This window comes from Gobius niger (genome assembly GCF_951799975.1).
Source record: "Gobius niger genome assembly, chromosome: 2".
Classification (NCBI taxonomy): domain Eukaryota; kingdom Metazoa; phylum Chordata; class Actinopteri; order Gobiiformes; family Gobiidae; genus Gobius; species Gobius niger.
Window position 1 is genome coordinate 17,766,882 of NC_136853.1, and position 26,756 is coordinate 17,793,637.

At 40.3% G+C, this 26,756-nt stretch overlaps 5 protein-coding genes across 6 annotated transcripts; 1 reads left to right on the forward strand and 4 right to left on the reverse strand.

Moving 5' to 3' along the window:
• Window positions 1-279: 279 nt before the first annotated feature.
• On the reverse strand, window positions 280-4,053 carry rnf185 (ring finger protein 185). The gene is made up of 6 exons (XM_079552050.1): window positions 3,555-4,053; window positions 1,904-1,922; window positions 916-1,028; window positions 787-841; window positions 604-721; window positions 280-525 (listed from the first exon to the last, which is right to left on the reverse strand). Exons 1-6 carry the CDS (start codon window positions 3,704-3,706, stop codon window positions 428-430), a joined length of 555 nt encoding a protein of 184 aa, XP_079408176.1. The 5' UTR covers window positions 3,707-4,053; the 3' UTR covers window positions 280-427.
• Window positions 4,054-4,997: 944 nt separating this feature from the next.
• LOC306959716 (chemerin-like receptor 1) lies at window positions 4,998-6,499 on the reverse strand. Its single transcript, XM_079551897.1, has 2 exons — window positions 6,350-6,499; window positions 4,998-6,127 (listed from the first exon to the last, which is right to left on the reverse strand). The coding sequence occupies exon 2, from the start codon at window positions 6,105-6,107 to the stop codon at window positions 5,079-5,081; it is 1,029 nt and encodes a 342-aa protein (XP_079408023.1). The 5' UTR covers window positions 6,108-6,127; window positions 6,350-6,499; the 3' UTR covers window positions 4,998-5,078.
• Window positions 6,500-10,365: 3,866 nt separating this feature from the next.
• tmem119b (transmembrane protein 119b) lies at window positions 10,366-12,576 on the reverse strand. The gene is made up of 2 exons (XM_079582811.1): window positions 12,277-12,576; window positions 10,366-11,284 (listed from the first exon to the last, which is right to left on the reverse strand). The coding sequence occupies exon 2, from the start codon at window positions 11,275-11,277 to the stop codon at window positions 10,486-10,488; it is 792 nt and encodes a 263-aa protein (XP_079438937.1). The 5' UTR covers window positions 11,278-11,284; window positions 12,277-12,576; the 3' UTR covers window positions 10,366-10,485.
• On the forward strand, window positions 11,012-19,329 carry LOC306983088 (uncharacterized protein; the record flags this gene model as incomplete). The annotated part of the gene is made up of 4 exons (XM_079582812.1): window positions 11,012-11,124; window positions 18,603-18,735; window positions 18,841-18,921; window positions 19,213-19,329. Exons 2-4 carry the CDS (start codon window positions 18,619-18,621, stop codon window positions 19,327-19,329), a joined length of 315 nt encoding a protein of 104 aa, XP_079438938.1. The 5' UTR covers window positions 11,012-11,124; window positions 18,603-18,618.
• A 27-nt stretch (window positions 19,330-19,356) lies between these two features.
• Window positions 19,357-26,474, reverse strand: coro1cb (coronin, actin binding protein, 1Cb). Of its 2 annotated transcripts, none has more exons than XM_079582809.1 (11): window positions 26,156-26,474; window positions 23,748-23,947; window positions 22,779-22,901; window positions 22,245-22,374; window positions 21,940-22,121; window positions 21,745-21,864; window positions 21,268-21,372; window positions 21,049-21,194; window positions 20,873-20,930; window positions 20,429-20,671; window positions 19,357-20,232 (listed from the first exon to the last, which is right to left on the reverse strand). In XM_079582809.1, the coding sequence occupies exons 2-11, from the start codon at window positions 23,943-23,945 to the stop codon at window positions 20,110-20,112; spliced, it is 1,428 nt and encodes a 475-aa protein (XP_079438935.1). In that variant the 5' UTR covers window positions 23,946-23,947; window positions 26,156-26,474; the 3' UTR covers window positions 19,357-20,109. The 2 variants fall into 2 exon arrangements, with proteins under 2 accessions (XP_079438935.1, XP_079438936.1); XM_079582810.1 differs by having other exon boundaries at window positions 19,357-20,229; window positions 26,156-26,472.
• Between the last annotated feature and the right edge of the window lie 282 nt (window positions 26,475-26,756).

A 26,756-nucleotide genomic window follows, 5' to 3' on the forward strand; every position in this document is an offset into this window, starting at 1 on the left:
TTGACTGTTCATTTTTGTCAACTTAATATTCATTTAAAAACACTTCAACAAAGTCGGTCTAAATAAACGCACAGAACCTGCAGCTCCTCAAATGTATTATTTCAACCAATGTGATTATGGCACATCAATTTGAAACCTGCTTTGAAATTTCATGTAAACAATTATAATCTATTAAACTTGACTTTTTTACCCACTTCAGGTCTAGACTTTCGGCCTGTTGATTATTACTACTGCATAGTGGGGAGTGTAGTCTGTACAAACAAGTCTGAGACATCCACAAAGAGGATTCTGCAATGACTGCATGTTAAACAAATCAAGCTTGGCAGGTATTCAGTTAAACTTAAGGAAAATAACTAAAAAGTACATTGGAATAACATTTTAAGAAACCGTCCTTAAGCCCTGAATACGTACAATTATGTTTTGCTGTTCAGGCAATTAAAAGCCAAAACATAATTACCAAAGCCACAAAGAGAAAAAGTCGAGACAAAAACTGCTCATCCATGTGCTGTGGTGTCCCCGGAGCCGCTGTTTGGGAAATAAATAAATATTCAGAAAATATTTGATGTTGAGAACACAATCCAGAGTGAAATGCATACAACGTACCTGGTGGTGGTCGGCCATCATTTATATTAAATGCTGTGGCAAAAATACCGAATGGAAAGGCACCTATTCCAAATGACATCTGGAAACCTCCATCTCCAAACCCAAAACCTTGAAATCCCTAGGGATACAAAACATTCATTATTACAAAAAACAAAAATCACATAATGTCTTATTGACACTTACGCCACGATTCTCGGGTTCAGGTCTTTGTCCTTGTGGCCGAGGGGGAGTTCTTTCTCTGTTATAGACAATTACAATATTCACATATGATCTGAGACATGAAAAGTCCTAAATGTGTTTCAGGGTTCTGACCTGGGATCCTGCTGCCCAGTACTTCCTCTCCCATACAGTGGGATCACTTTATCTCGACTTATTCCAGCTTTGCACACAGGACAAACTTGTCTAGTTGGTCGTGTCTCCAACCACTGCATAAAGACACAAACAGTTACGATTAGATCTTACCCTGAAGCATTCCTGACACCCCTTTAGGGCTCTTGGTTTGTATTGTTTCTCTCTGCTTTGGTCATTTCTAATTGGCAAAGATATTTATTTGATTCATTATTTTTTTCATTTCTAATGTCAGAAATTCTGATAACTGCATCTTGCAATGTTATCTTTGTTATTCAGGGTTAACCAGAGTGGAAATGTTTATTTCTCATATGATCTAATGCTAAATACAGTATATGCAAGTCATATGAAAGGCATAGCTGTGGCACGAAAACATTTTTTGGAATGTATCTGAGGTATTGACATAGAATCTAGTAGTTTTTAACATGTCATTATGCTCAACTCATTTCCGATTTTTGCTTCTAAACTTGAATATTCCCCCACACAATGAGAACTATTTGCATAAAAAAATGTTTTTTGAAATTTGAAATAGGCCCCTCAGGTATAAAACATATTAGCTTTGTGTGTGAGTAATATGGGGGATATTACTCACACACAAAGCTAATATGTTTTATCAAAATCCATTCTCATCAAAGTCTGGGGTTCACATCACCTGCACACATAGAATTTACTTCACATCCTTTATACAGAAATCACTTATTATTTTTTTGAATACACAGTTTGTGACATTTTAGTATTTGGAAGGTTAAACAATGAAAATATGAAGAGAGCAGGAGATAATGATCCCAGAACAGCAAAAGCTTTTTTCTAGATGTTTATTATTTTTGAGACAGAACCCAGTGCTTAAAATGCATTTTGGAGGTGGAGTGTAGGGTGAATATTAGTATTTTAGACGAGGGCTTGAGCGTTAAGACTATTGCCAACACCAAACACCAAACATATGAACGCTTACCTGATGCAAACAAGGCCAGCTGTAAGGGAAAAAGGAAATATTAATAAGAGTACAAGTTGTTTCCGGTTATAAAATTCAAATGCATTTCCTCTATATGTTAAATATTTATTATTTAGAAATAGGGTGAGCACCCCAAATAGCAGTGAAAGTGGGACAAGCCATGCGATGCAGTACATGAGAAATGTAAAAATCAAATAGACAGAAATGTCACACAATATTGTAAAACAGAAACACATTATTGTACATTTGATGCAAAGTTTAAGTTTTTTGAATGCCTTAAATTCCACAAATCAGACATTAGAATAAGCAGAGGAATGGAGTTAACATGAGTAAAATGAATTCATGGCATACAAGATCAAGAAATTGAGATTTAATGCCTACTTCATGATTTTCAGCAGTATTTAAAGGTGCATTATGCAACTTTTTATGTGGAAAAAAAAGTTGATATTTGTGCGGATTTGTCCTTGTAGTGACCCAGCAGTGGTAGGAGTGGTTACCATGACGCCTTTACTTTCAATCACAGTGGTCTCTAGGACGCGCCAGGATCAATTGTTTGGAAGGTCTTCACTGCTGACGGAGCCTCTCACCAGAAAACCTACAAAACAATTGACCCTGGGGCATTGTAGACTCCACAGTGATTGAAAGTAAAGGCGCCATGCTGACCGCTGGGTCACGACAAGGTAAAATACACACTAATATGAACCTTTTTTTTTTTTCCTGCATAAAAAGCTGCATAATGCACCTTTAAAGGGATATTTCAGGATTTTTGACTTAGGGCTCCAGAAATCTCCAGAAATCAACAACATTCTGGATAAATAGGAAATGAGGCCCTATAGATCTGGACTCGCCCATATATGGTCATGTTTGAAAACAATTGAGGGGGAAAACAATTTGGAGAAAAATCTAAACTTTCTCTAATTATTCATAAACGACTTTAACAGACGCTGAAATATGAATATAGTTTATACTAAATAAAGAAACAAAGACATGGAGAGGAGCAAAGTGGTTCAACCGCCCATAAATACATAAATAATGGAGAATGCTAACTTGACGCTTCATGTTAGCATCGGGCTAATGCTAACGGTTAGCTAGCGCTAGCTATAACTGCCGTTTTTTCACTTCTACAGAACAATCTGCTGTGAGAAAATATCCATATGGGCCCAATTTAGACTTGACTTTATTTGTATGTGATAAATAAGTTCATATTACACCAGAAAATGGCTAAAAAGAGTGAATTCTATTTTCCCCCTTGGCGAAGCCACGCCCCCCTCTATGACGAGTTGCCGTCTGTATCTATGTCAACAATCCTGAACTATCCCTTTAAAGTCTTAATTTTAGCACTGTTCCTTTAACGACTCAAAAACGTGCAAACACTGGTGGATTATTTGTCATTCTCTGTCAATCTAACTTTTTTGAAAATTCGGTCAAAAAACAACAACACGTCGCCATTGTGGAGGTGCCGATATTAGCCTATCAACGCACACCATCGACATAGCGTAGCATCAATCGCGTGCGTTGATAGGCTAATATCATAGCACCCTCCACAATGACGACGTGTTGTTTTTTTGACCCATTAAACGGGGGACAAAGGTCTAAATGGCTGTGGAGGCACCCAAAAGAGGGACAGGTGGTCACCCTATATGAGACTCACCAGAAGAGGTGGCCACACAGGCTGATGACCGCATCTTTGGCCGTGTCTAGACATATGTTACACTCAAACGTGCTGTCCTGGCTGCTGCTGTCGGCCGCAGTGGTCGAGTTGCTGGACGTGGTCCCAGTGTTTTCAGCTGATGAAGTGGCCATTTAACATGAAGCCCTTTATTGCCGACAGCACGGGTGAGCTGGAGTGGCCTTGATAGCGCAGTGAAACAGTGAAGCCCACGACAAGAAGAAGTTGTAACATTCAGGCCAACAGTGGAAAAAGTAAATAGCTGCTGCTACAGTTAGCGCGGATGTTAGCTTCACCCAGTAAGTAGTCGCTGTGACCCATACCAAGTAAATGGTAAGCTAAATAGCACGTTAGCGATCTACAAACATAAAACGATGTGACGTCCTGGTTGTTATATCAACTTTAAAGGCCGTTTTAGACCATCTCATTATTGCAACAGTCCACAGAAATGCAGATCCGGGTCTGACAGCCCGGGGGCGTGGTTTGGTTCTTCTGTAACGCTGGCAAACAAAGATTAAGCTCTACCGCCACCTGCTGGGTCTTGTGTGTGCTCTGTCTCACACACAGGTAAACACAGTTATTCGTTCTGGTCTAATGTACATGTTTTGTTTTTGAATGGTCGGAGAAACCAGAGTACCCAGAGGAAACCGACACAGATTCCACACTCCGGCCGGGGATCAAACCCGGGCCCTCTTGCATGTGAAGCACAAGCGATAGCCACTGCACCACTGTGAGATAATCGGTCCACTTTTTTTTGGTTATGGTGCATTATTGTGTTTGGATAAATAGATCTTGTTCATATAAAATTAAGGCTATCATCAGTTTTCGTTTGGTAAGGCGACCAAAAAATCAATTATGATTACAAATGACTGAAATTGCACACTGATTTATGGCCATGTATCATTCCTTCTTTCCTCTGCCCCTCCACAGTATTGAACAGTCAATTCATATTACATATTTCTTACTTCTTATTTACAGCATAAAGCAAGATGTAGTGGGGGAAAAAGCGACTCATTAGAAGCAGTTTTAAGAAATAAAGATCCAGTTTATTGCAGGTACAAGGAAAGACACTGGACTTTACATTAGTGTCACCATAGTGGTGGCCTTCCAGTCCGGCATAATGGCTGCCAGCTCTCACCGTGTAGAGTCATGAAAGTAGTGGTTTATAGTTTGCAACAAGAGAGACATGGTACGTTTGAAAAGTTGAATAAAAAAACACATCAGTCCTTTCTGAATCTGTTTACAACACACATTTCACACACATTTCAGTCAGAACATGCCCTTTTAATGGTTGTGCAACTTCCCCTGGAGCAGTATTATGGGCATGCGCACTAGCAGTTATTCATAAGTTTGCCTATGGTTTAAAGACAAAACAGCCACGGAAAAAACAATGAAGTGTTCTCTTCTTATAAACATTTTTTTTTTAAATTTCCTCCAAGTGATTATCCTAATGAAGCCTCCAGCCTGCTGTCCTGTAAATTTAAGCTATTGATTTATTCACTAGAATTACAAATTTCCCAAAGACATTGATCTTTTAGAAGTGACACGTCCAGAGCGTAAATCCTCTGACAGAGCTGCTTCTATTCTTGATGTCAGTGACCTTTTTAATATGGTCTTAAAGTCATTGCCAATGAAGACATATAGAATTGGTGAGATAAAGCTGTTTGCAGCAGCCAGGGTTGTCCCAACCTTTTGTCCAGTGTGATGCACATGCAGGCTGTGATTTTCCATTCCTAACTCCAAAAGGATAAAGGTATGATAAGGGACCCAGCAGACGAAAAATGAAAATATGAGCGCTGACATAATTTTGTATGGTTTTGCCGATTTGAGAGTCTTGTTTTTTAGCTGCACAACAAGCCAAACACCACAAACAACAATGATTAAGAAGGGAAAAATGAAGCCACAAATGAACCTTGTTTGTGCCACTGCCTTGTGCTCAGAGGATGCATTGTAATGTGTATAACACACAGTAATGGACCCATGTTGTTTGCTGTGCCTATACACAATCGAAGGGACAGCAAAGAGGGCAGATAGCACCCACATCATACCAACAATTACTGATGCTTTCCTGGGTGACCGATGGTTGTGTGACCAAACAGGAAATGAAACCATTGCACATCTATCAACACTAATCAGGACTAAGAGGAACACACTGCTGAACATATTGAGAAATAAGATGGAGGAGGTCAGCTTGCACAGGAGTAGTCCGAAAGGCCAGTGCAGTGTTATCATGTAGTACACGTTCATGGGCAGGAAGGCACAGAATATGAAGTTGGAAATGGCCAAACTGATATACCAGGTTGTAGCCACTGTTCTCTTCATTTTCCATCCACAGATCCAGATGACCAAAGAGTTTCCTCCCAGGCCAAGCACAATAACAATTATATTTGCTGTGACCAACACTGGAGTCCAAGATGTCTGGGTGCCAGCATAAAGAAACAGTCCACCATTAGTTGTGTCAGTTTCGTTGTTTGTATTATACTCGGTGTCGTTGGGTTGACTGTAGTCATCATATTCTTTATAATCAAAATCCATTATGTTCAATATTTTAAATTCTGAAATATCACAAAAACATGTCAATATATTTAGTGAAAATATATAAACACAGCAATGAACTTCACATAATAATAATAAAATACTTTATTATTATACTTATTATATACAAAAATCACCATCTGTAGCCTTTTTTACCAAATGCAAATATCACATGGGCCGATAAATATATATATATAACACACACACACACACGCAAATAACATTCAAAAGTAAGTACTTACGTCTGGAGTGTTGAGAACAGTTTCTGCCTTTCTCCAAAGTGCTACACCTCTATACACCCTTAGTTTGGATTCACTTCTCATTCTGATTTCCTGGGCTGAGTAATGTGAGTGACGAAACAAAAGAAAACAGTGAAAACAAAACATAACTTCAGATAGCTGAAAAAAAAAAAAAAAAAAAGTGTAATGTGCAAAAGTATAGGCCCCATTTCCTTTTAGTGGAACCAACTGCCTTCAGAAGATGATTTCTGAATGATCACATGTTGACCTAATGACTAAATAAAGTCTACCTGTGTGTAATCTAATGTCTAATGTCTATATATGGTGATAGAAGAGCAAAGAAAATTGAAGAAAATTTGGACAAAGAATATGTAATCAAATCAATATTGGTTCTCATCTTTGACACGTCCAAGGCTCTTAACACCAGCCCTCTAATATATATATATATTTTTTTTAGAAAATATTAATGTTTTTCTGTTTATTGTTTAGGTTTCTGGTTGGGCATTTTCAAATTATTGAATATTTATTATTGCATCTAGTAGTTCAAGAGATTTAAACAAAAATCGCCTGTTTTTAGGCGTGTGCATTTTTGTACACCAGGTTGGCGAATGAAAGGGTTAAATCTGATGCCATTTTAAATTCACTACAAAGTATTATTTATTTGTATTTAATGTATGGTGCTACTCTATTTTCAGTATTCACTTGTATTGCCTTTTTGATTGAAATATTGCAACAAAAACATAAAAATAAAACCACGTTACTCCGCCCAGTGTTCGGTGGAGACACGTGACCTTCCGAGGCTAACAAACAAGTTAGCCCGTTAGCCAAGTGCGTCACTTAGCATTTGAGCACAGTCTGTGAACATGGCGGGTCCTGTGGCGAACAAGTGCTTTTATCCTTTGGCTTTCCTCACCAGAAGACTGTCTGCTCCAGAATTTATCAGCAAGTGTTGCTACCACGTGAAGGTAAAGAGTTTTATTTAGGCTTGTCACGTTTGTGCTTACAGCATTTTAGTTATATATGCGTCATTGACAGGTCACAGCACTGAGCTGGTTTTGTAACTCCGTTTATCGGTCGAGTGCTTATGCGATGTGTTTGATTGTGTTTTTATTTTATTATGGGGGGAAAAGGGATATTTCTAAACTAAACCCCTGATTGTTTATGTTGTTTTTTTAGTCTGCAACCCAATGGAGCAGAATTCACTTATGTTGATTAAATACACACCAAAACACAGCGAGATCCTGATCAGTTGTTCATACATATAGTTATAATCAGGAGAAAAAACAAACAACAAAAAATGACGAACCATATGTGTGTGTGTCACTGTGACTCAGCAAATACTAACAAAGCCCAGCAAAGCTACCAAATTATTTACCTGTGTGGAAACATGTTGCGTTTCTCACCAACTTTACTTGCTAAACTTTTGTGTTTTGTTTGCAGGTGGTGGATCATTATGAAAACCCACGAAATGTCGGCTCTCTGGATAAAAATTCAAAAAATGTCGGGACCGGCCTGGTTGGTGCTCCTGCCTGTGGAGATGTGATGAAGCTTCAGGTTATTGACTTTAAAACAATTATGACCAAAAGGCCGAGAATAACGACGCAGTTTTTTTATTATCACTATAGCAGTAGTTTTGTTTTGCAATGAGTTACATGTACTATCATTAATACATGTTACTCATTGGTTCCAGAAATGACAGGGATATTGACCATAAACTAAAAAGAAAAATCAACATTTCAATTGCTACCATAGTTACCACCATACGATTCTCAGCAGCCGATTATAAGCTGGTGGCTCTTTAGAAATGTTGTGTTTAAAAATGTTACATGGACGCAACACTGAAGAGATAAATGTGATTCTTCTTCTAAATGAGACAGCAAAAGTTGTGAGCACTGCTGAGCGTATTCTATTTCTCATGTGAAGTTCTTATTGGATGTTTGCATTATCTTTTATTTCACAGATTCAAGTGGATGATGAAGGCAAGATCGTAGATGCCAGGTTCAAAACCTTCGGCTGTGGCTCTGCCATTGCTTCCAGCTCTCTTGCAACCGAGTGGGTCAAGGGCAAGTCGGTGAGTAAAAATAAATGCTTGCGTGCTTTGTATCTTCCAAGAAAATGTCTTATCAACTTTGACTGAGTTTCAATATTTGTTGTTTGATAGGTTGAGGAAGCACTAACAATAAGGAACACGGACATTGCCAAAGAGCTCTGCCTTCCACCTGTTAAACTTCACTGTTCCAGTAAGTCTGTATCTATGACTCTTCCTCTCAGGATTGTGACTTTTAAGTCTAACTCGTTAATGTCACCCTCAGTGCTCGCGGAGGACGCCATCAAAGCAGCCCTTGCTGACTATCGCCTGAAGCAGCAGGACGACCAGCAGGAGGCAGTGAGAAGCCAGATCTGAATCACCTTTTTTCAAGCTTTGCACTGCCTCGCAAACTCTAGGAGCAACTTAGCATGTTTCTGCAGTGTTGAGGTACATCCAGTACATTATTACGCACATACTCTCAGCCCTCAGTGACTCCAGACTTATCAATAAGTCTGCGCTCCCTGTACACTTAACTCACAGCCAGTCACAGTAACGCACAATTTAAGTACTGTTCAGGCAGAAAGTACTTTGAAACGCCTTTTGTTTTCGTCTAGACTTGGTTTTTTCAAAGATGTTATGGAGATGTGGGGAAAACTAGGAGCCTCTCAGGCGTATTTTAGTCACTTCATTTTTTTTATGCAAAAAGCCAAATGCGGCCTCAGAAGGGTCCTTTTGGTTCATTGTACATATTAGTCCTTTAGGCACGCTGCCTTGTGTAGTAATAAAGTGAATACAATGAAAGACTGCAGATTGTCAAATGTTTTCTTTTATAAAAAGACTGCACTGATTTGAACATTTGCTGCTGTTTTGTGGAAATATAGAAACATTTCATTAATATGCTCAAGGACAATCCTATAATAAACACATGCATGATAAATGATATTGACAATTAAATGGTAAATACTCATTTTATTTGGCTCTTATGTGACATCAATGTTTATAAATGTTACATAATTATTTTTAACTATATTTTGTGTGCAGCTGTGACAGTGACATGAATATTGCTCACCTCTTTCCTTTTTAAAAAGGGGAAATCACGCAAACCATACTCTTCTCTACTTCACTGCACTCAAAGCTTTCATTTGACATTCTTCGAGGTTACAACACAAGCAAAACCCCATAGAAACACACATGTAAACCTCCATGCACTGTCTAAGGCAGAGTTAAGTTAAACAAAATTCTAGGGTTTGTTTCAACATATACTTAAAAAGAAATGACTCAAATTTAAATTTGAAATAGGAAAGGCGTGGGCTGATGTGTTTGTAGGAACTCTGAAACATGCAAGTGTTGTAGTTAGCACATAATATTACTCACATTTTATGTATAAAAAAGGAATGTTACACTGAGCCTTGCTAGGATCCCAGTCCAGACGAAATAAGGTAACACTTTATTTTACACCCTTGATACATTGTGCCTAACCAAATGTAGTACAATGTAATGGGCTTCATAACAACCAGGTGATTCTGACCATCAGCCTGGCTCCACATCATGGAGATGGGTCCCCGGGCGCGGCACTGCCGTCGAACACTGCTCCTTACGGGTTGCCCCAGCGGCATCGAAGGATGGGTTAAATGCAGAGGACAAATTTCCCTACGGGGACAATAAAGTATACAAACAAACAAACAATGTAATGTAATGTAATGTAATGTAAGTAATAAGTTATACCTATGGGTTAGATACACAATGAAATAATATGTATTTGTAGTTTGTAGATACATAATGTAATAAGATATAATCCTAACTCTAACCCCAAGGGTCTTGTGTCCTATTACATTATGTACTAGTACAAGTTAATCCATTGTGTACGTACTACATAGGTACAAGTTATTACAGGTTGTTACAGAGCACATTACACTGTACTAAATTTAGTTAGGTGTAATGTATCAAGGTAGTGTAAAATAAAGTGATACCAATTTAGTTTATCCCAGAATGTAGAACATAGAAATGTTCTGCAACAGTACATCTATTTGAACTCTTGGATCAACATCACTTTAAAGTACTATGGTTAGATTTTAGTCCCTGTCCCAGCCATGTTACCCCACGGGACTTTTCAGAATGCAGTTTTTTCCCCCGCGATCAGCTGCAGGGTGGCAGATTCGTGGATGTGCAGAGAGGACGGTCGTGCATTCCTGCAGAGTGAAATCTCCTGTGATTCACCTTTCTCAGACAGGTTCTCCTCTGAAGAAACTGCTGCTGTTTCACAGACAGAAAGTTGACACGGTTCCTCCTCTGGGAGGCTGGGCAACAGTGCATCCAGAATGCTGCTGTCTTGTGGCCTCAGCGTCTCTTCAGAACTGTGGTCCTCCTTCTGACCACCTGTTTTATTGGGAGTCCGCAGACTCCGGGCAGCTCTCATAATGTCTGCTTGAAGCTGTTTGTGGCTGTCCATTGGCTCATTTATCTGCTCCAGATTTTCTTTTTCTGGCACTTCATGAAAGGGTTTAGCACCTCCAGTTTTGTCCCGGTGGTCCACATACATTTTCGAGGGAAAAGAGGAAGGGTAGTATGCATTCACTTTCTGTTTGCGGCTCATAAAGAAGGCCCCGCATATAATCAGAAATATCAGAAAAACCAAAGTTATTGTGACGAGAATCAACAGTGTGTTCTCCCGAAGGAAGTCCTCGACTCGCTTCAGGGCGTCAGCGTTCACCTGGGGAACAGCTGGTGTGGTGGGAAGCTCAGAGAACAGGTACGTGGTTGGGAAAGAAGCTGTAAAGTTGAAGAGTTCCTCCTCATCTGTGCTGCCTTCAAAAGTGCTGATCAGTGGCAGAGCTGCAGCCAAAGCACTGCTGAGGAAACCGCCAATGAAGAGACCGATCGGATAAGTCACAGGCATCTTCATTTTGTCTCTGCAAATGAGACAGATTAGCAGAGGCTTATCAACTTTTACTCACCATTTCAGTGTAATTCAGGACACTTTGAAGCTACAATTGCTACATCTGATTACTGGCCAACCCTGTGGACCTCATGGGCCACTGTTGCTCCACTTTAAAAGATGTCAGATGAAGTAACTTGGAGGAAACAACTATGGTGTTCAGTAGGAACAAAATTGAGGTTTATTTGCTTACTGGTAAAGAGATATGAAAATCCTTGTTAGAGTCATATAATTAAGTGACTTTTCTTAGCTTTAACTTAGCTTCACTAGAAGCAGAAGACGGTGACAATTGGTGCTAATAGAATAAAATATCATCAACTTCAGTTTGATCAACAGGGCGACACAGTGGTTAGCACTCAGGGTTAATCCCGGGACCCTGTGGGAATTTCTGTGTGGAGTTTGCATGTTCTCCCCATGTCTGGATGGGGTTCCCCCATCGACCCCAAAACAGGCACAAATCCTCCAGCAGATGATTCTCACCATTAACCTGGCTCAACATCTGGAGATGCGTCCCTGCGCCACACGCAGTGGCCCACTGCTCCTCACAGGTTGCCCCAGCGGTATCAAAGGATGGGTCAAATGCAGCGGACAAATATTGAATTTGTTTTTTTGTTGTATAATGACAAATAAAGCAGCTTAACCTTAAGGTTTTGAATTTGAATGTAGATTCAAGATTACTGAATATCCAAACTATGATTAACTTTTTCTTACAAGATTATGCACAGATGCAAAGTAAATAGACAATATGCTCTGCTGGTTTACTCCGGCTCTGTGGCCAGACATCAGACTTTTGTCTTTCCACTACTTCATCTGCGCACAAGCTTGGTGACTGAAACATCTGCTCTCGTCTGGAAAAGAGGGATAATGGGCTTTTTTCCTCCCACAGCTAATCTCAGCACATTAAAGTAACACTCTCTACTTTATGCACAATCTAAGCTTCTACCTCAGACAATGCCTTGCACTTACCATCAGAAGTGACTGCAGTGTGTAAAGTCGACTGCAAGACTCGGGTGGTCTCCTTCTAGCTGTTTCAGATTTCAGCCTGGAGTTTTGTCTGGATAGTGCAGACCATGGACAAATCCCTCCTCCTCGACCCTCCTCCCCCTTTTCTCCAGCAGTGTCTGAGCAGCCTGGTCCACTCACAGATTGTTCTTGTTAGGTAGCAGTTTATTACGGTCTGGTGTGAGGCTTTTCTCCACAGAACAGTCAAGGACACGGTTCGAGTGTCTAGCCCCTGAAGATTGGAGCAGACTGTTCTATGTTCATTGTGGGTCAATCAAATCATTCATCTGGATATACAGAAATGGACTAAATTAACTTTTTCCCTAGATTTGTACAGAAGTCTAAAGGCTGTTTTCTCAAAATGCTTGTATTCGCTCTATACGGACATCGCACTTAAGGTTGAACCCACCGACACAAATGTTTTGTTTAAGAGGGATTTGTTGATATTTAATCACTTGCTTAATTATTTGAGCTTTTAACCCCGAAATACAATAATACAAATTCAATAATTAGTTTGTTCAAAGACAAAGATAGAAAAATAATCTATCTAACAATAATAGGGCCGCACTGTGCTCCTGCTTCAGAGAGGCAGAAGGTCTGGGGCTCGAGTTTGCATGTAGGCCAGGATGAATGAGAGTGTGTTTGAGAGTGCACATGGGGGACGACAGATGCAAATTAGCCCGTGGCTACAATCCGGCGTGGCGTGTTTACATGCATGAGACCCATGTGTGTTCATTAACATGCACTGTCCCAACCAAATAAATCAATAAATCTTTGTATTCTAAGTATTCAAGCTGTGAAACAAACTCCAGTTTAGAATAAACAGAGGAGTGTAGTCTAGCAGAGCCAGGCTACAAAATGTATGTTATTTCTTTTGGAAAATATTAGATTATAGAAAACTTGCTATATATTTTTTTTAATAATTTGATAAAACTAATCAAATTAAGTAAAGTAATTAAAAAGCCATCTACTGCAAAAAGCTTTTAGTTTACACACCTACATTTATTTGAACCTGTTCACCTGCAGTGTCTTGCCTTGAAAATTAAACACGAGGCTTTAAGGTCTTATCATATCTCCCAATGATGATTCTTATAATAGTTTAGAAGCATCTCAGAACATATTTCAGCAATACCATCACCAACGACCTTTAACAATCTTTTTCATCATAATCAATCAGTTGTTTTGTTTCTAAAACATCTAAAACAGGGTCAAAAGAAACACACTTACCTTTACTTAATGTCTGACCAGGGTGTAAACAAGGGCCACATCTGGTCCCACTGCATGTATCGTGTGGTCCCCTGATGATTTGAGGTATATTAATGCGGGCCCCTGTTAAAGTACTGTAAATATAGTCAATTCCCTACAGGAGCACTCGGAAACCATATTCGGTGTACCACACTATATTTGTCAAATAAGGTGATTGAGTTTGGGCCGTGACCAAGCAAACTGGCCTATTCCTGGTTTAAACCGTGTCTAAACCAGGACAAAAAAATACCCTGGCTGGGCATTTGTGCCTGGTAGAAGTGAAGTGTGTAAAGGTAAAATGTGTCTGGGGGGGGGAGCAGCTCCTGGCTCACGCAGGAAGAGGTTAATGTTTCCTGTGTGCGGACCTATGGCGGGAGCCGGGGGATGGAGCATAGACTGCTCTTTGAAACAATGCTGTGTATTTTGTCCAGCAGCAGCACTGAGCAATTACGACGGTGCGTGTGACCACTTTAGGATAGAATGTGACTGCCTTTTGAGAGGTCCGAGAAGCCAAGGCAGTCCGTCAGACAAGTCGAGCTTTATATGGTCATTAGACGCATCTGAGCGGCTCCTGCATCCACACAGTTTACAGTGGCCCTCGCTCTGTTGATCCTCAAACCTCAATGTTTCCACTGTTTCATTTGAAACACAGGATGGTGACAGCATGTTTTAATTGATATTCACAAACTCACAATTCAAGAGGTAATGTGCATATTATAGCTGCCGTAGATTATACTGATACGCTTTTAGAACACACAACTAAATGTATCCTAAAAGTAAACCCTGGCACATCAGAAATCGATTTATGCTTTTAAATATAAATTAAGTGGGATAATTAAAGACCTAATATGCACTAGAATAAAAAAATATTTGAAGTTTAGATTTTCCAAAGGAGAGGCCCCTAGATCTTCTCAGTTACACAAAAGTATTTTTATACTGAGTCACACATGAATAAATCTTAGACTACAATAAAATATAAATTAAAAACTGCACTTTGTACCAAACAAATAAAGTCGATGGAAAAGTCTGCTTTGTTGATAAATAGATTTACACCTAGACCCGCATGCAAGGTTTAAATATTTTAAAATAGTTTTTTTCTATCAAGGGTTCTCAGCTGGTAGGGCATCAGGACCCGTTACCAAAGGGTGACACGCCACAACCCAAATAAGACTTGAATCTGTGGTGCAAAATGTAAAATACTAGAAGTCTCCACCATTTCCGGTTGTTAAAAATCAGTAAAGCTACAGAAACATTTTCACACTCTCAGGTAGTGTCCTCACACTTCTTCAGAGGATAGAAAAATAAAGGAAATGTTCTCAGGGAAAGGCACTGGAAATGGTTCTGCGAGCCACTTTTAGGTCCCGATCCACCAGCTGAGAGATATGAAGAGATCCTTTATAGGTTTCTGTTTGTAGAAAGAGCACATTCACCACAAAACAATTAATTAGAAAAAAAACAAAGCACTTTGAGTTTAGATTTTTCAAAATATTGTGAATTGTAATAAATGTGTAATGAATGTGTGTTATTTAATGATGGTACACTCAGTGGCATCCCATGTAAGAATTTACAGCATAAGGCAACATTCAAAATAAATCTGTCGGAAAACAAGCTTTACAGAATAAAAAAAATGACTCTAATGAGAAAAAATAAAACATTTAGTACGTAGACAGCTATTTGTAAAAAAGCTCTGATAATTAAATGCCAATATTTGCTCACATACTCATATCTCAATGGAATCTACAAAAAAAAACAAAAAAAACATTTCAAAATTATACACTTGAACACTATATGCAAAATGCACAGTTCCTGAAATCACTCTCCTGAGTCAGGTGAGACCTGGCCATGTTTTAACTCAAGTAAAGTAGATTCTGCTTTTAAAACTCACAATACTCTATTGATCTGCTCAGCATAATAGTAAAACTTATTACTGATGAACTTCAAAATGAATCTTTAAGAAACAAGCTGCAGGAATAAGACACTTGAACTGCCGCAACTCAGAAATCATTTTGATATTATCCTAAATTCCGAATGACACTAAAAAGACAGTGAGAGGAACAGTGAGCCCCCGACAGTGAGGGTCTTCCTGTCTCCTGCTGCTAAGTGAAAAACCATCAGGCCATCTGCTGGGGATATTTGGGGGACAACATCTTTGATCTGCTCAGGTCCTCAGTCACATGTTGCAAGAGTCTTTTCCACACAGCGCTCAGTGCCAGCTACGGTTCAAAGTGTTTGAATATATGAATGTGCGCTCGTGTTTGCGGTTCCTGTGCTGCTTCCTCCTCCTCGGTAAAAAGGACGTGCTGCGAGGCCAAACCACCCGCTTCAAAGGGGAAGCGGCGTCTCTTTCCACATCCCCCTCACATCTGATACACTATCTGACATAGCTGACTGATAATGATGACACTTCACCAATAACCGAACATACAACAAACAAGACAAGTCCTCGCAACATCTTTACAAGCAATTTTGTCCGGCCCTCGACTTTCTTTCCATAATCTATCAGCATTATCCACACCGAACGGCAAATCTTATGACATCTGCCAGACTTTGTACAATATTTACAATTACAATCAAGCGAGATAGAACTGACAATTTGCAATGGGAGGAAAGTGAGCAGAATTAAAGGTATCGTTGGTGCGGCCCTCTCAATTCAGGTGACTCATGGGGCCCCTTGCACTTCTGGTCTTGTGCCTTTAGACATAGCGGTCATTTTCTGGCAGAAAGCTGCTCAGGGTGAGATTATCTCCAGCCTCGTCGTCACTGTCATCGTAATTGTGAATAACCAGGACTCCATTGGGCACCGGACTGCGCTGCCTCGTGTAACGAATCGGGGTGTGGTTGGATCTTCGTGCGGTGGGCTCGAGCAGCGAAGATATGCACGTCATCTCTGTGCCCCGCTGCTGCCTCTTCAGTCTGTACTTCCTCGATGACAGCTTGGTGCAGAGGGCAATGGTGGAAATAATGAAGATAGTCGCCACGACCGCAAGGAACGCGATGACGATCAGACATTGCTTTGCCACGCCTAGAGAGGAGCAGGGCTGGGCTTCAGTCGCTGTAGTACAATTCGGTGTGTTTGTCGGTGCTGCTTTGGTAATAACGGGGATCAATCCGGCCTGTGTGGCATTTGTGGTCACTGAAATGGAAGCGTTTGTTGTGTGTATCTCAGCAATTGTTGTTGATTTGTTGGAAAAGGCAGTGGTCCCTGTTGTTGATTGAGTTGTCGCAGAAAGGTTGTTGGTATTTTCAGTAGTTTTTGTGTGGTCGACAAGCGCAGATCCATTTGTAGCATTGGGTGTGAAAGCAGGCAGTTCAGTGGTGGCTGTTGTGGACCGGTTCGACTCTTTACTGGTTGTGTCTTGGATGTGCTTCATGGTGGTGGCTGATGACGTGGTTTCCTGTATTGATTTGGTAGTTTCCATTCCTTTGCTGCTGTTTTCTGGCAACATTGTCATGGCCGGCGTAGGATTTTCACTTGATGTGTTATGTGAAGTTGGCACGGAGCTCGTTGTCAACGCCGGGGGCTTTGGTGCTACTGTGAAGGCCGTTGTATTTTCTGGTGTTTGAGGGTCTGTTTTTGGTAAGATAGTTGTAACTGATGATGCATCTGCTGGATTATTGGTTGCTGGGTGTTGTCCAGATGTCACGGCTGGTGCTTTTGTCGTCGTTGTCGGAGTTGTACTGTTCAGTGATGGGCTTGATTCTGATTTTGGGAACGCGGTTGACTTCTTCTCTTTTGATTTCGTTTGGTCTGTGATATTAACAGGACGTGCACTTGCAGTTGTTGCAGTGGAGAATGCGTCTTTGTGTGTGGTGGGCCTTTCAGTTCCTGAGACGCTGACAGTGTGGGCAAACGGCTTTTCACTTGCAGTTCTGGTTTTGTCTGTTGAGTTCCGAGGCGACGCTGCATGAGTGGAGCTTATAGATGTTGTCAGAGCAGCAGAAGGCGATGTGGGGCTGGGGGATGTCAGTTCTGCTGGTGTTGGGACAGAGTGCACAGGGGTGACGGTGTCGTTGTGGAGGATTTCACTTCTTATTTCCAGGAAGAGCAATGCAATTATTCCACTAAACAAAGCAGGGTATGTCTTCATGCTCAGAGACGTCATGGTCACAACCTGCAGGACAACAAAGAAAGATTATAATACAATTATTAGGTCCAATGTACTTTTTGTATTTACTGTGACTTCAGTCCATTTGGTGGGAAAAAAAACTAATTTGTTTGGCCCGATGTTCAACGCCATGTTTGGGTGTGAAGCCACTAAAAGCTTTTGCAATCGCAGATGTATTTTATTTATTATTTGAATTAGAACATCATGAAAAAGTGCATTTACGTCTGTTATTCAACTTAAAATGTGAAACTAATATATGATATAGACTAAGTTCATGCAAAGCGACATATGTCAAGCCTTTGTTTGTTATAATTTTGATGATTATGGCTTACTGTCCATGTACAAAATATTCTAATTTTCTGAGATTTTTAATTTGAGGTTTTTAAGCTGAGCCATAATAATAAAAATAAAAACAAATAACATACATAGCTATACATATCTCACTTTGCATGTAATGAGTCTATATCATATATTAGTTTCACAGTTTAAGTTGAATAGCAGAAGTGAATGCACTATTTCATGATATTCTATTTATATGATGAGCGCCTGTAGCCTGTTTAAAATACTTTGAAAACTCTCCACCGTACACTCCTAAGAGTTTGAAGGGTACAATACTATTCTTAAAGAAAAGTCTCTTATGTTTTGAGCAATGCAACACTCATTGACGGAAAGTGAGAACTTCAAGTGGGTGGTAAAGGACGTATTACGAAACAGCAGGGTTTTTTGCCACACGTCGTACATTTTACTATATTTTACAATATAGAACATAAGTCTACTATTTGGTGGGGGTTTAAAATAGACTTCACTTATTTTAACAGAATTTGAATTGCCAATACAAAAGGGTGAAGAGTAACATTTCCAAATCAGACACTTTCAATCTAATTTGTCAAATTGAAGGTAGTACTATCAACTACACATTTGAATGGTCTTACCTTGCAGCTGTGCAGGCCCACAGATGGATACACGGACTCAATCAGAAAAACCCTCGAGCTCTACTGAGGGTGCCATGGAAAATGACAGGTCAACTGTGAAAAGAGAAGGAAATGTTCAAACTCAGAGCACAAACATGATTGTAACAACCAGTGACGTCCTTGAGAGATACATTTTATGATGACTCTTAAGTGAATTGTCTAAAATGGATAAAGCTTTTGAAAGTTTTTACCTTGTTGTGTGACAGGGTATGGCAGCTGAGATGAGTCCTGATGCTCTGATGACTAACATCAAACCAGCAGGAAGTGCTCTCAAAAGATTTCCGATGGTGAGATGTAAGCTTTCATAAACGGATCACTGGTGGATGAATACTATATATAAATAATAATAATTTAAAAAAAAAACAAATTGTATTCGGCAAATACATGTGAAAGTTTTGCTGATAAAACTTGTATTAATCACAAGATTTTCAAAGTTTAAGTTAGACAATTAATAATGTGAGATATTTCATTTAAACGCTGCCAATGTCCTTTTATAAGAGATAGAAAAGACAAAATATCAAAACACTGACGCTGTGGAAATGTGCTTGCCTGTTTAGTGTATTTGCTGTCATTTGCAGAAAATACAGAACTTCCTCACTCATCAACTTGCACTGCTGCAGGTCCAGCCACCGCAAAACCCTAAGCTTTGGCACCACCTGCTGACAGAGGCCTGCTCAGAGATCACAGCTCGATAGGTGGAACAAAATGCAACAAGCGCAGAGTTTCTGATGTGTAAAATCTTTATTATGTGCACAGACCACAGACCTGTTGGTTGGGGTTCAGTGAAACACAAGCTGGGTGAGTGGTCCCGTCCCAACACCACGTATGCACTGAGGAGAGCAGCGGTACTTTGACCCTTTACAGTGACAAGAGGCACCACCACAATTTGCACAACATTTAAATCCCCAATCCCCCCCCCCACCCCCTCCCTCCCTCGCTCTACCCCCCAATGTTTTATGTTGAGCCCAAAAAGGAACAGTAATGTCTAATAAGGACTTCTGCCACATTCATAAATCTGATGAGGAAAAACAGCTATTGTTTACAAAAGTCCAGCTCGGCTAAATGATTCTATCAGTGTGTGACAGGAATGTACATCGGGAGAGAAAATGTAAAAGCAGTGCATAAAAACGCAAAAAAAAAAAGATATTTGGCAACACAAAAACATAAAATGGAAATACTGATGCTACATACAATTTCAGAGAAGTACAAACTTCACATGAGAATGTTTTGCCACATTTTAAAACAAAATTAAGACTTATCCTTCAACAAAAATGTCTCTTCAAACAAACATGAGCTGCAAGAGTTTTTTCTTCTTGAGACAGGACTGGAGTGTGAAACTGGAAAATAGCAAATTCCATCTTGGAATGTCGACTTGGAGCCATTACATAGACGCCAAGTTCAATGAAGCCGAATCTTGGGATTGGGGCCTTAGCTGACCACATCCATTGGACTAGATCCTGGGACACCGCAGTGTCTTACAAGGCGACCTTGGCGACCTGCTCTTCCAGTCTGGCGATCCGACGGTCCTGTAGGATGACGCGGTCCCTGAGTGACTTGAACTCTCGCAGCACCTCTTCCAGTTTGTCTTCCATTTTCTGCTTCAAAACAAAAACCGTCATGTCAACTGTTCATTATCAACTCAAACAAAACCAGAAAGTTGAGGAGCAGTTGATGCATGTTGAAACAAACAGTGAGAAAAAACTATAACTTAGAGCTGTGATAACTTACTTAGAGCAGTCTTAATTACAATGAACTATATGAGCATAAAAACAAGCCTCAATGTGAAACTCTCACCACTGCAGGCTGTGAAGCGGCCGGCTTCTTGACAGGCGTGATGCTCTCTGCTTTGGGAGCTGGCTTGGATTCCAGGACGTTTGTTTTGATCACTTTCAGGTCCCGGCTCTTTGTTGACACATATCCGTGCTTTAGCGAGATCAGGATAGGGCTACCATTCTTCCCGGCAAACCACTCCTCAGCCTCCAGAGTGGGGTCGGGGCCCGCCGTGTCCGGATACAGGTCGTCTTGGAAAAGGTCAGACTGGACAGAGACACAGACGTGACACACTGGGGACAAGGGGCTGCAATATTAGCTGACCCGATGTCCATATCGCAGGAAGCTTCAATTTCAGATTTAGCATTCTTAAAGGGCCTATACTACTGTTGTCCCCCTTTAGTGTATTAGCACTAGCATTAGCAGAAAAAAATAATAAATACAGAAAACTCCTAGACACACACTTACCTTGCGGGGAACAGTCATAATGATTGGCTCACACTTTCTCTCATGCAGTTTATAAAATCTGAAAGTGAGAGATTTAACACTTAATATTACACAATAAGACATTTTCAACGACAATGTGCTTCGTGACATGTTTATACTATACTAAGCACACAGACATGGGCAGCGATGATAAGTACCTTGCTATTTCACATTTGTTCACATCCAGGCCCCGTTTCGGCATGTACCCCATTCCTCTCTGCGGCTCCTTGGTAGAGAAGGTGTTGAGGTAGTGAACAAACGGTGCTTCATCTGTGATCTCAAAGTACCGAATGCTGCTATCACCCTGAGGACACAGAGTCACTTATTAGACAAGTTTTGACTTAGACACACCTGGAAACAGTTTAGGGCCCTCTTACCTTCCCACATAGGTACACAATGTTGGTGTCCGGATCGTAGAAGGGGAGGAGGACCCCGTTGCTAGAGTCCATCTCTTGAACACATATTGGTTCATCCATGTTGTCCTAGAAAACAAACATGCAAATAAAAATGATTAAAATTATATGTTTTTGCTGTATTGTACTTTTTATGAGATGGATGAACCATTATCCACCAATATATTGTTTCATTTGGAGGGATTTTTTTTACTTTTTGCTTGTCATTGTGTAGTGAAAGACATGTAAAGTTAGTAATAGGTTAGAGGTAAAGTACATCAACAAATGTGTCAGATAAACCAAATGGTTTTCTGGCCTTGATATCGAAGACCCGGTTACATGATACTATGTTAATAATGGCTACATGACATAACTATTCATTAATTGTACATTGACTGAAACTTTTATTTGAGAAATAAAAGTAAAGCTGTGTGTGCTGTTTCAGGGTTCACTCCGACATACACTTTTCCACAAGGCTAGCTGACGTTCGCTCATGCGGCTGAAGCCTGTGGTGAAAATATTTCCATCTGCTAAGAAGATTGCTCTCATCGGCCGAGCTCCCTCGTGGGCTTTGTCCTTCTCCTAAAAACAAGCAGAAGTGTTAATATTGGAAACAACCACAGTCATGGCACTTGTTCGTCTGGTGCTTCCACTCACCGCTACAATCTTGTTTTTGCGCGGGTCAATGACGCGGACCTTCTTGTCCTTACAGGCGGTGCAGAGCAGGCTGCCGCTGCGACTCCAGCTGACACTGAAGATAACATCCGGATGCATGTCCTCCAGGTGGATCATGGCCTCGCCGCTGCCCACATTCCAAATGATGATCTGGTTGTCGCACCCTAAAATGGACACATGCATAAACACCACTCACGGTCTATTTTCAGCCCTTTGGACGGCCCCTCTGTGAGATAATGGTCAGATTTGGAGTTCAGATGTGCCCTGAGGCCTCTGTCAGACATTACCAGCGCTGAGAAGAACGTTGCGGGCAGTGGGATGCCAGGACACGATGCCGACCCTCTTCGAGTGTCCTTCTAGAACCACAACTGGCTCTGAAAGCGGAGACTCCAGGCCATTCTCAGGAATCTGCCACACCTGAAGACAAATCACAACAAAAGATTAACACACAGCTCTACAGATACTATACTTGTAAAATGTGCTCATGAAAAAATACATACTTCATACTAGTACATATAATATCTGTGACTGTTGCTATTTATTTTACTCATGCCACAATACAAGCTATAAAGTCTTATTATTTGCCGCCATAAAACTCCATCCATGCCACCTGTTCTTGTGTCCTTGGGCAAGACACGCCACTGTCCTTGTCTATGTTTAAATGTGGTGAGTGAGCATGGACAGTGAATAATGGTCTCTTATGAACCATGTCAGTGAAAAGCACTGTAAGTCTATAAAGCCTATAAATCCCCGTCCCTAAATATAACAGTGACATGATGCACATAGATTTTAAGAGCTGTGAGATTATGTGTTGCTCTTACCATGACCGTACAGTCCTCGGAGCCACTGGCAATGACCTGGTCATTGTGAGGACACCACTCAATGTCCAGCACTGGGCCTGTGTGACCACAAACTGTTGGGTAAACCTTGTCTATACGGCCAGTCTGTGGAACAAGCACAAAGAGTGTTAGGCAGAAGCGAGATAAAGGCAATAAACATTTGCTTACATTATATAGAATAACTGAGTTTTATCTCCTGCAGGAAAACACCTGCCTCTAAACTGAGCTTTAAGTCGGTATAAAATAGGTTGTGACCATTGACTTGGAAAAACAACACAATGACCTAGTTCTAAGGCCCATCCCCCTGCAAGTATCAAGTGTTCAACATGATACATATCAGATGTGCATTTAGGAATTGATTATCTATACCAGGGGTGTCCAAGTCACGGCCCGCGGGCCAACTGCGGCAAATTCTAAAAATATAATTGAATTTTTTATTATTGTTTTTTGCTTTAATTTAATGTATATAAAATAAATGAAAATCCATTAATAGAAAGTCTTTTTTCTTTACTTTAAGCATATTCAATGAAAAAGCATAGTTTAATACAATAGAGGTGAAGTTTATCTGACCTCTACTGAGTGCGGACCAGTTGTTTGTATATGTTTATGTATGTGGCCCTCAGTGAAAAAAGTTTGGACACCCCTGATCTATACCTACAAGCGTGCATAAGCTCTTCTTGGAAATAACAAACCACTGGGACAAAGATCGGGCAAGATGGAATAGTATTGGATATGGTCTGAACTTCTTAATGACTAAAATATTGTGTGATAATGCTGTATACTATTCCTTATAGACCTGCGTAAATCCTGGCGATCCTTGATGTGAAAAGTCTGAGAAGCACTGATTTAGAAGATGTTACATGTGGCTCTTACTAGCTTTAACTAATACACACTTAATGCATCCTAAACAAACAATAGGTCCTTGATGATCGAACAGTAGGCAGTACCCACTTTGTTTAACGGCAGCACAAGAAAGGCTCCTCCGCCGCTTGCATCAATGATGATGGCAACAAACTTGGGATTGACAGCACAGAAGGAGCTGTCCCATGTGACTCGGGACACGCGGATGTCATCGTAACACTGGTCGTTTCTCACCGCCTGCCCAAAGACGTGGCGGAACTTGCTCTGGCGCACAACTCTTCTCAACATGTCTAAAAAGAAAAACATCAAGTGTATTAATGCAACAGTTTGAGGTTTATTTTTTCCATTTAATTTGGAAATGGTATTTTCTCTGCTCGAGTATTGAAACATTTACCACATTCCAACATAATTGTGTTTATTTAAAATGCCAAACAAAATATTTGAAAGAGAAGATTCTTGTTTCCAAGAAGCATATGTTTTCTCTGATGCAATGATTGAAACAATAAGCTTTTCATAGTTGTAATTACATTGTTGCTCTGAGCTCTATAAACTGAGATGTGAGATCTACAGGCCTGGCGTCACACCAACACACCTGCTTCTCGATTCTCACAGATTCTGTGAATGGAAAACATGAATCAAACATCATTATTTAAATAATACCTACAACATGGATGCTTTATCTTTGTTGCATAATGGCTGGAAACCCATTTGTTCTCAGTAAAACTCCATTGACATCAGTATAGTGACTAGATCATTTACTTTAGACACAAAAAGATTTGCAATAAAGGTTAAGTTTTTCAATTACAGACGTACTCAGGTGTTTTCATGAAATAGCCTGAAGGACAATGGTCTGTGTGGGTGTACACTGTTCTTATACTTCTTATACATGTTTAAATGAACGGCACCTTTCATTCTCTGGTGTCACTTTTCATCATGGCATGAGTAGTCATTAGAGCAGGGGTCCACAACTGGCAGAAATGGGTCCAGATCCAGACTTCCAGAGGCTTTAATCTGGATTTCCATAACAATCACATATATTTCTGGGCCCCAATGGAGCGAAAGGAAAATGTTGTGGATCTTGAACAGATTTAGTTGGGGGCCACTGCATGAGTGTTATGTTTTTATTCACTTGAATCCTAAACATCACCCGACCTCTGTGGTGCGGTTTAGTTGAGGTGATAAGGGAACAAGATATTTGTAAATCCATTCAGAGTTTACAGTTTTTAACCGAGGCCTGGCTTTAGAAAGTCTTTCCAGAGCACAATCAGCAGTTATGTCTGACCAGAACACTGTGTTCTTTTCGGCCTTTGAGAACATTATTCAAAAGAACCTTGACTTTTCTGCATTAGACATCTGACAATATGAGCTGGCTTCATCGCCCGCAGGCTTGGGCTAATATACATTACACTTTACTACTCTATTCTCCTCAGTGTGCTGCTACAGTCAGCAACCAGCAGTCAGTGCTGTGTATAAATGTGAGCTGCCTTTTGCACTGAAATGTGTGACTTTTTTGTGTGACTTAAGTCTTGAATTCTCACCATAATGATTAAGTGCAATAATAAATAGTAATGATTAATAAGCAACAAAATATAACTGAGTAAGGTCGTTTATATTTGATGATACACTTGCCATGCTAATCACTGTTTATTTTAAAATGCACAATTTGTATTGTTTCAGTCATATGTGTGTAAAGAGTTATTCATATATTATTGAACATACTTACAAAAAATATATATTATAAAAAGTGGATTTTTTAAAAATAATCCATTTTAAACATCCATGTATAAAGTTACGGTCATATAACATATATATACATATATATTACTTAAATTATGACTGAATCACTGGATATTGCAGAAACATTCATTCATTGGAAGCCCGCCATAGCACTTTTCTTTTTATTCCACAGAAAACATGGTCTAACCTGAGCATAAACCTTAATGTTTTAAGGATGTTTCAGCTCAGCACCAGATTTTCTAGGGTATGATCAGTCCACATTGTCATTAATAATGATGCAATTAAGTGTTAATTGTATTCCAGATCCGCGAGCACTCTCGACAGCTGTGCGGCTGTCCGACAGCAGCAGCAGAAAGGGCTGCTAGCTAGCTGCTAGCTACTGTCAGGATGCTTTGAAAATCACAAACAGCTACATTTGTTAATAGATTGTTTTAACACAATGTAGTGGCTTGATTTGAATTGGATGTTTTAATATGAGACCGTAGACACGCTGTGGATGCTTATGCAGCTTGAACTACCTTTTTTTTCCCCGGACAAGGATAAATCTCCTTATAACGGTCCACGTTAGCGCTGAAAACAGTCTGATGCTAACCATTAGCCTGGCCGCTAACTGCCGCGGACCGCCGCTAGCTGACGCAAGTGCAGACATTTCCACCCAAGCTTTTGGCTGCTCGCATCCTGTAACTCATCAAATAGGTGTCCCGCAACCCTGCCCATTCAGTACATGTACAGTGTAACTAAGACTAGTGATATTTTCTTACCTTCTAGAACTACGCAAGAATTTCTCACGGATGCAATCAATCACAACACATGAATGTGGTAGTTTAGGCGCGCCCTTATCCTGCAGGACGTTTCCTTTAGTATCCCTTGTCTTCACCAAACGCCCAGCGGTTTTTCTGTTCTCCAAGCGTTATCGGCTACACCGACTTATATAATGTAATGGATCAAATAGTAGTTTCTTTCAAAAAGTCAGATGTCCAGAAGAGCATCCCCTGATCTGTCATCACCTGCGGAAGACTAGAAATCGCCTATTCTCATCGTTATTAAATTCAATGGGGTACGCCGACGACCGGCTACAGCACATGCGCAAGCGTTTCCCAAGACTGTGAATGGGGACCGGGCGGCTGCAGGGGTGGGGGTTTGTGGGATTTATGCATTCAACTTTCCCTTTTGGGCAGGCCAGCAAGAGGATTCATTGGCCAGTAAGGAAGAATCCGTTTCGAAATAATAGCTACTTTTGTCCCAAAGGACCACCTTTGAAGAATGAATCGGTTTTGTTCATTGACTTAGGGTTGCTTTAACCTTTGGTGGTGGCTGAGGTTTTTCATTCGGAGTTTGGATTGTAGCCTACAATTATTGACA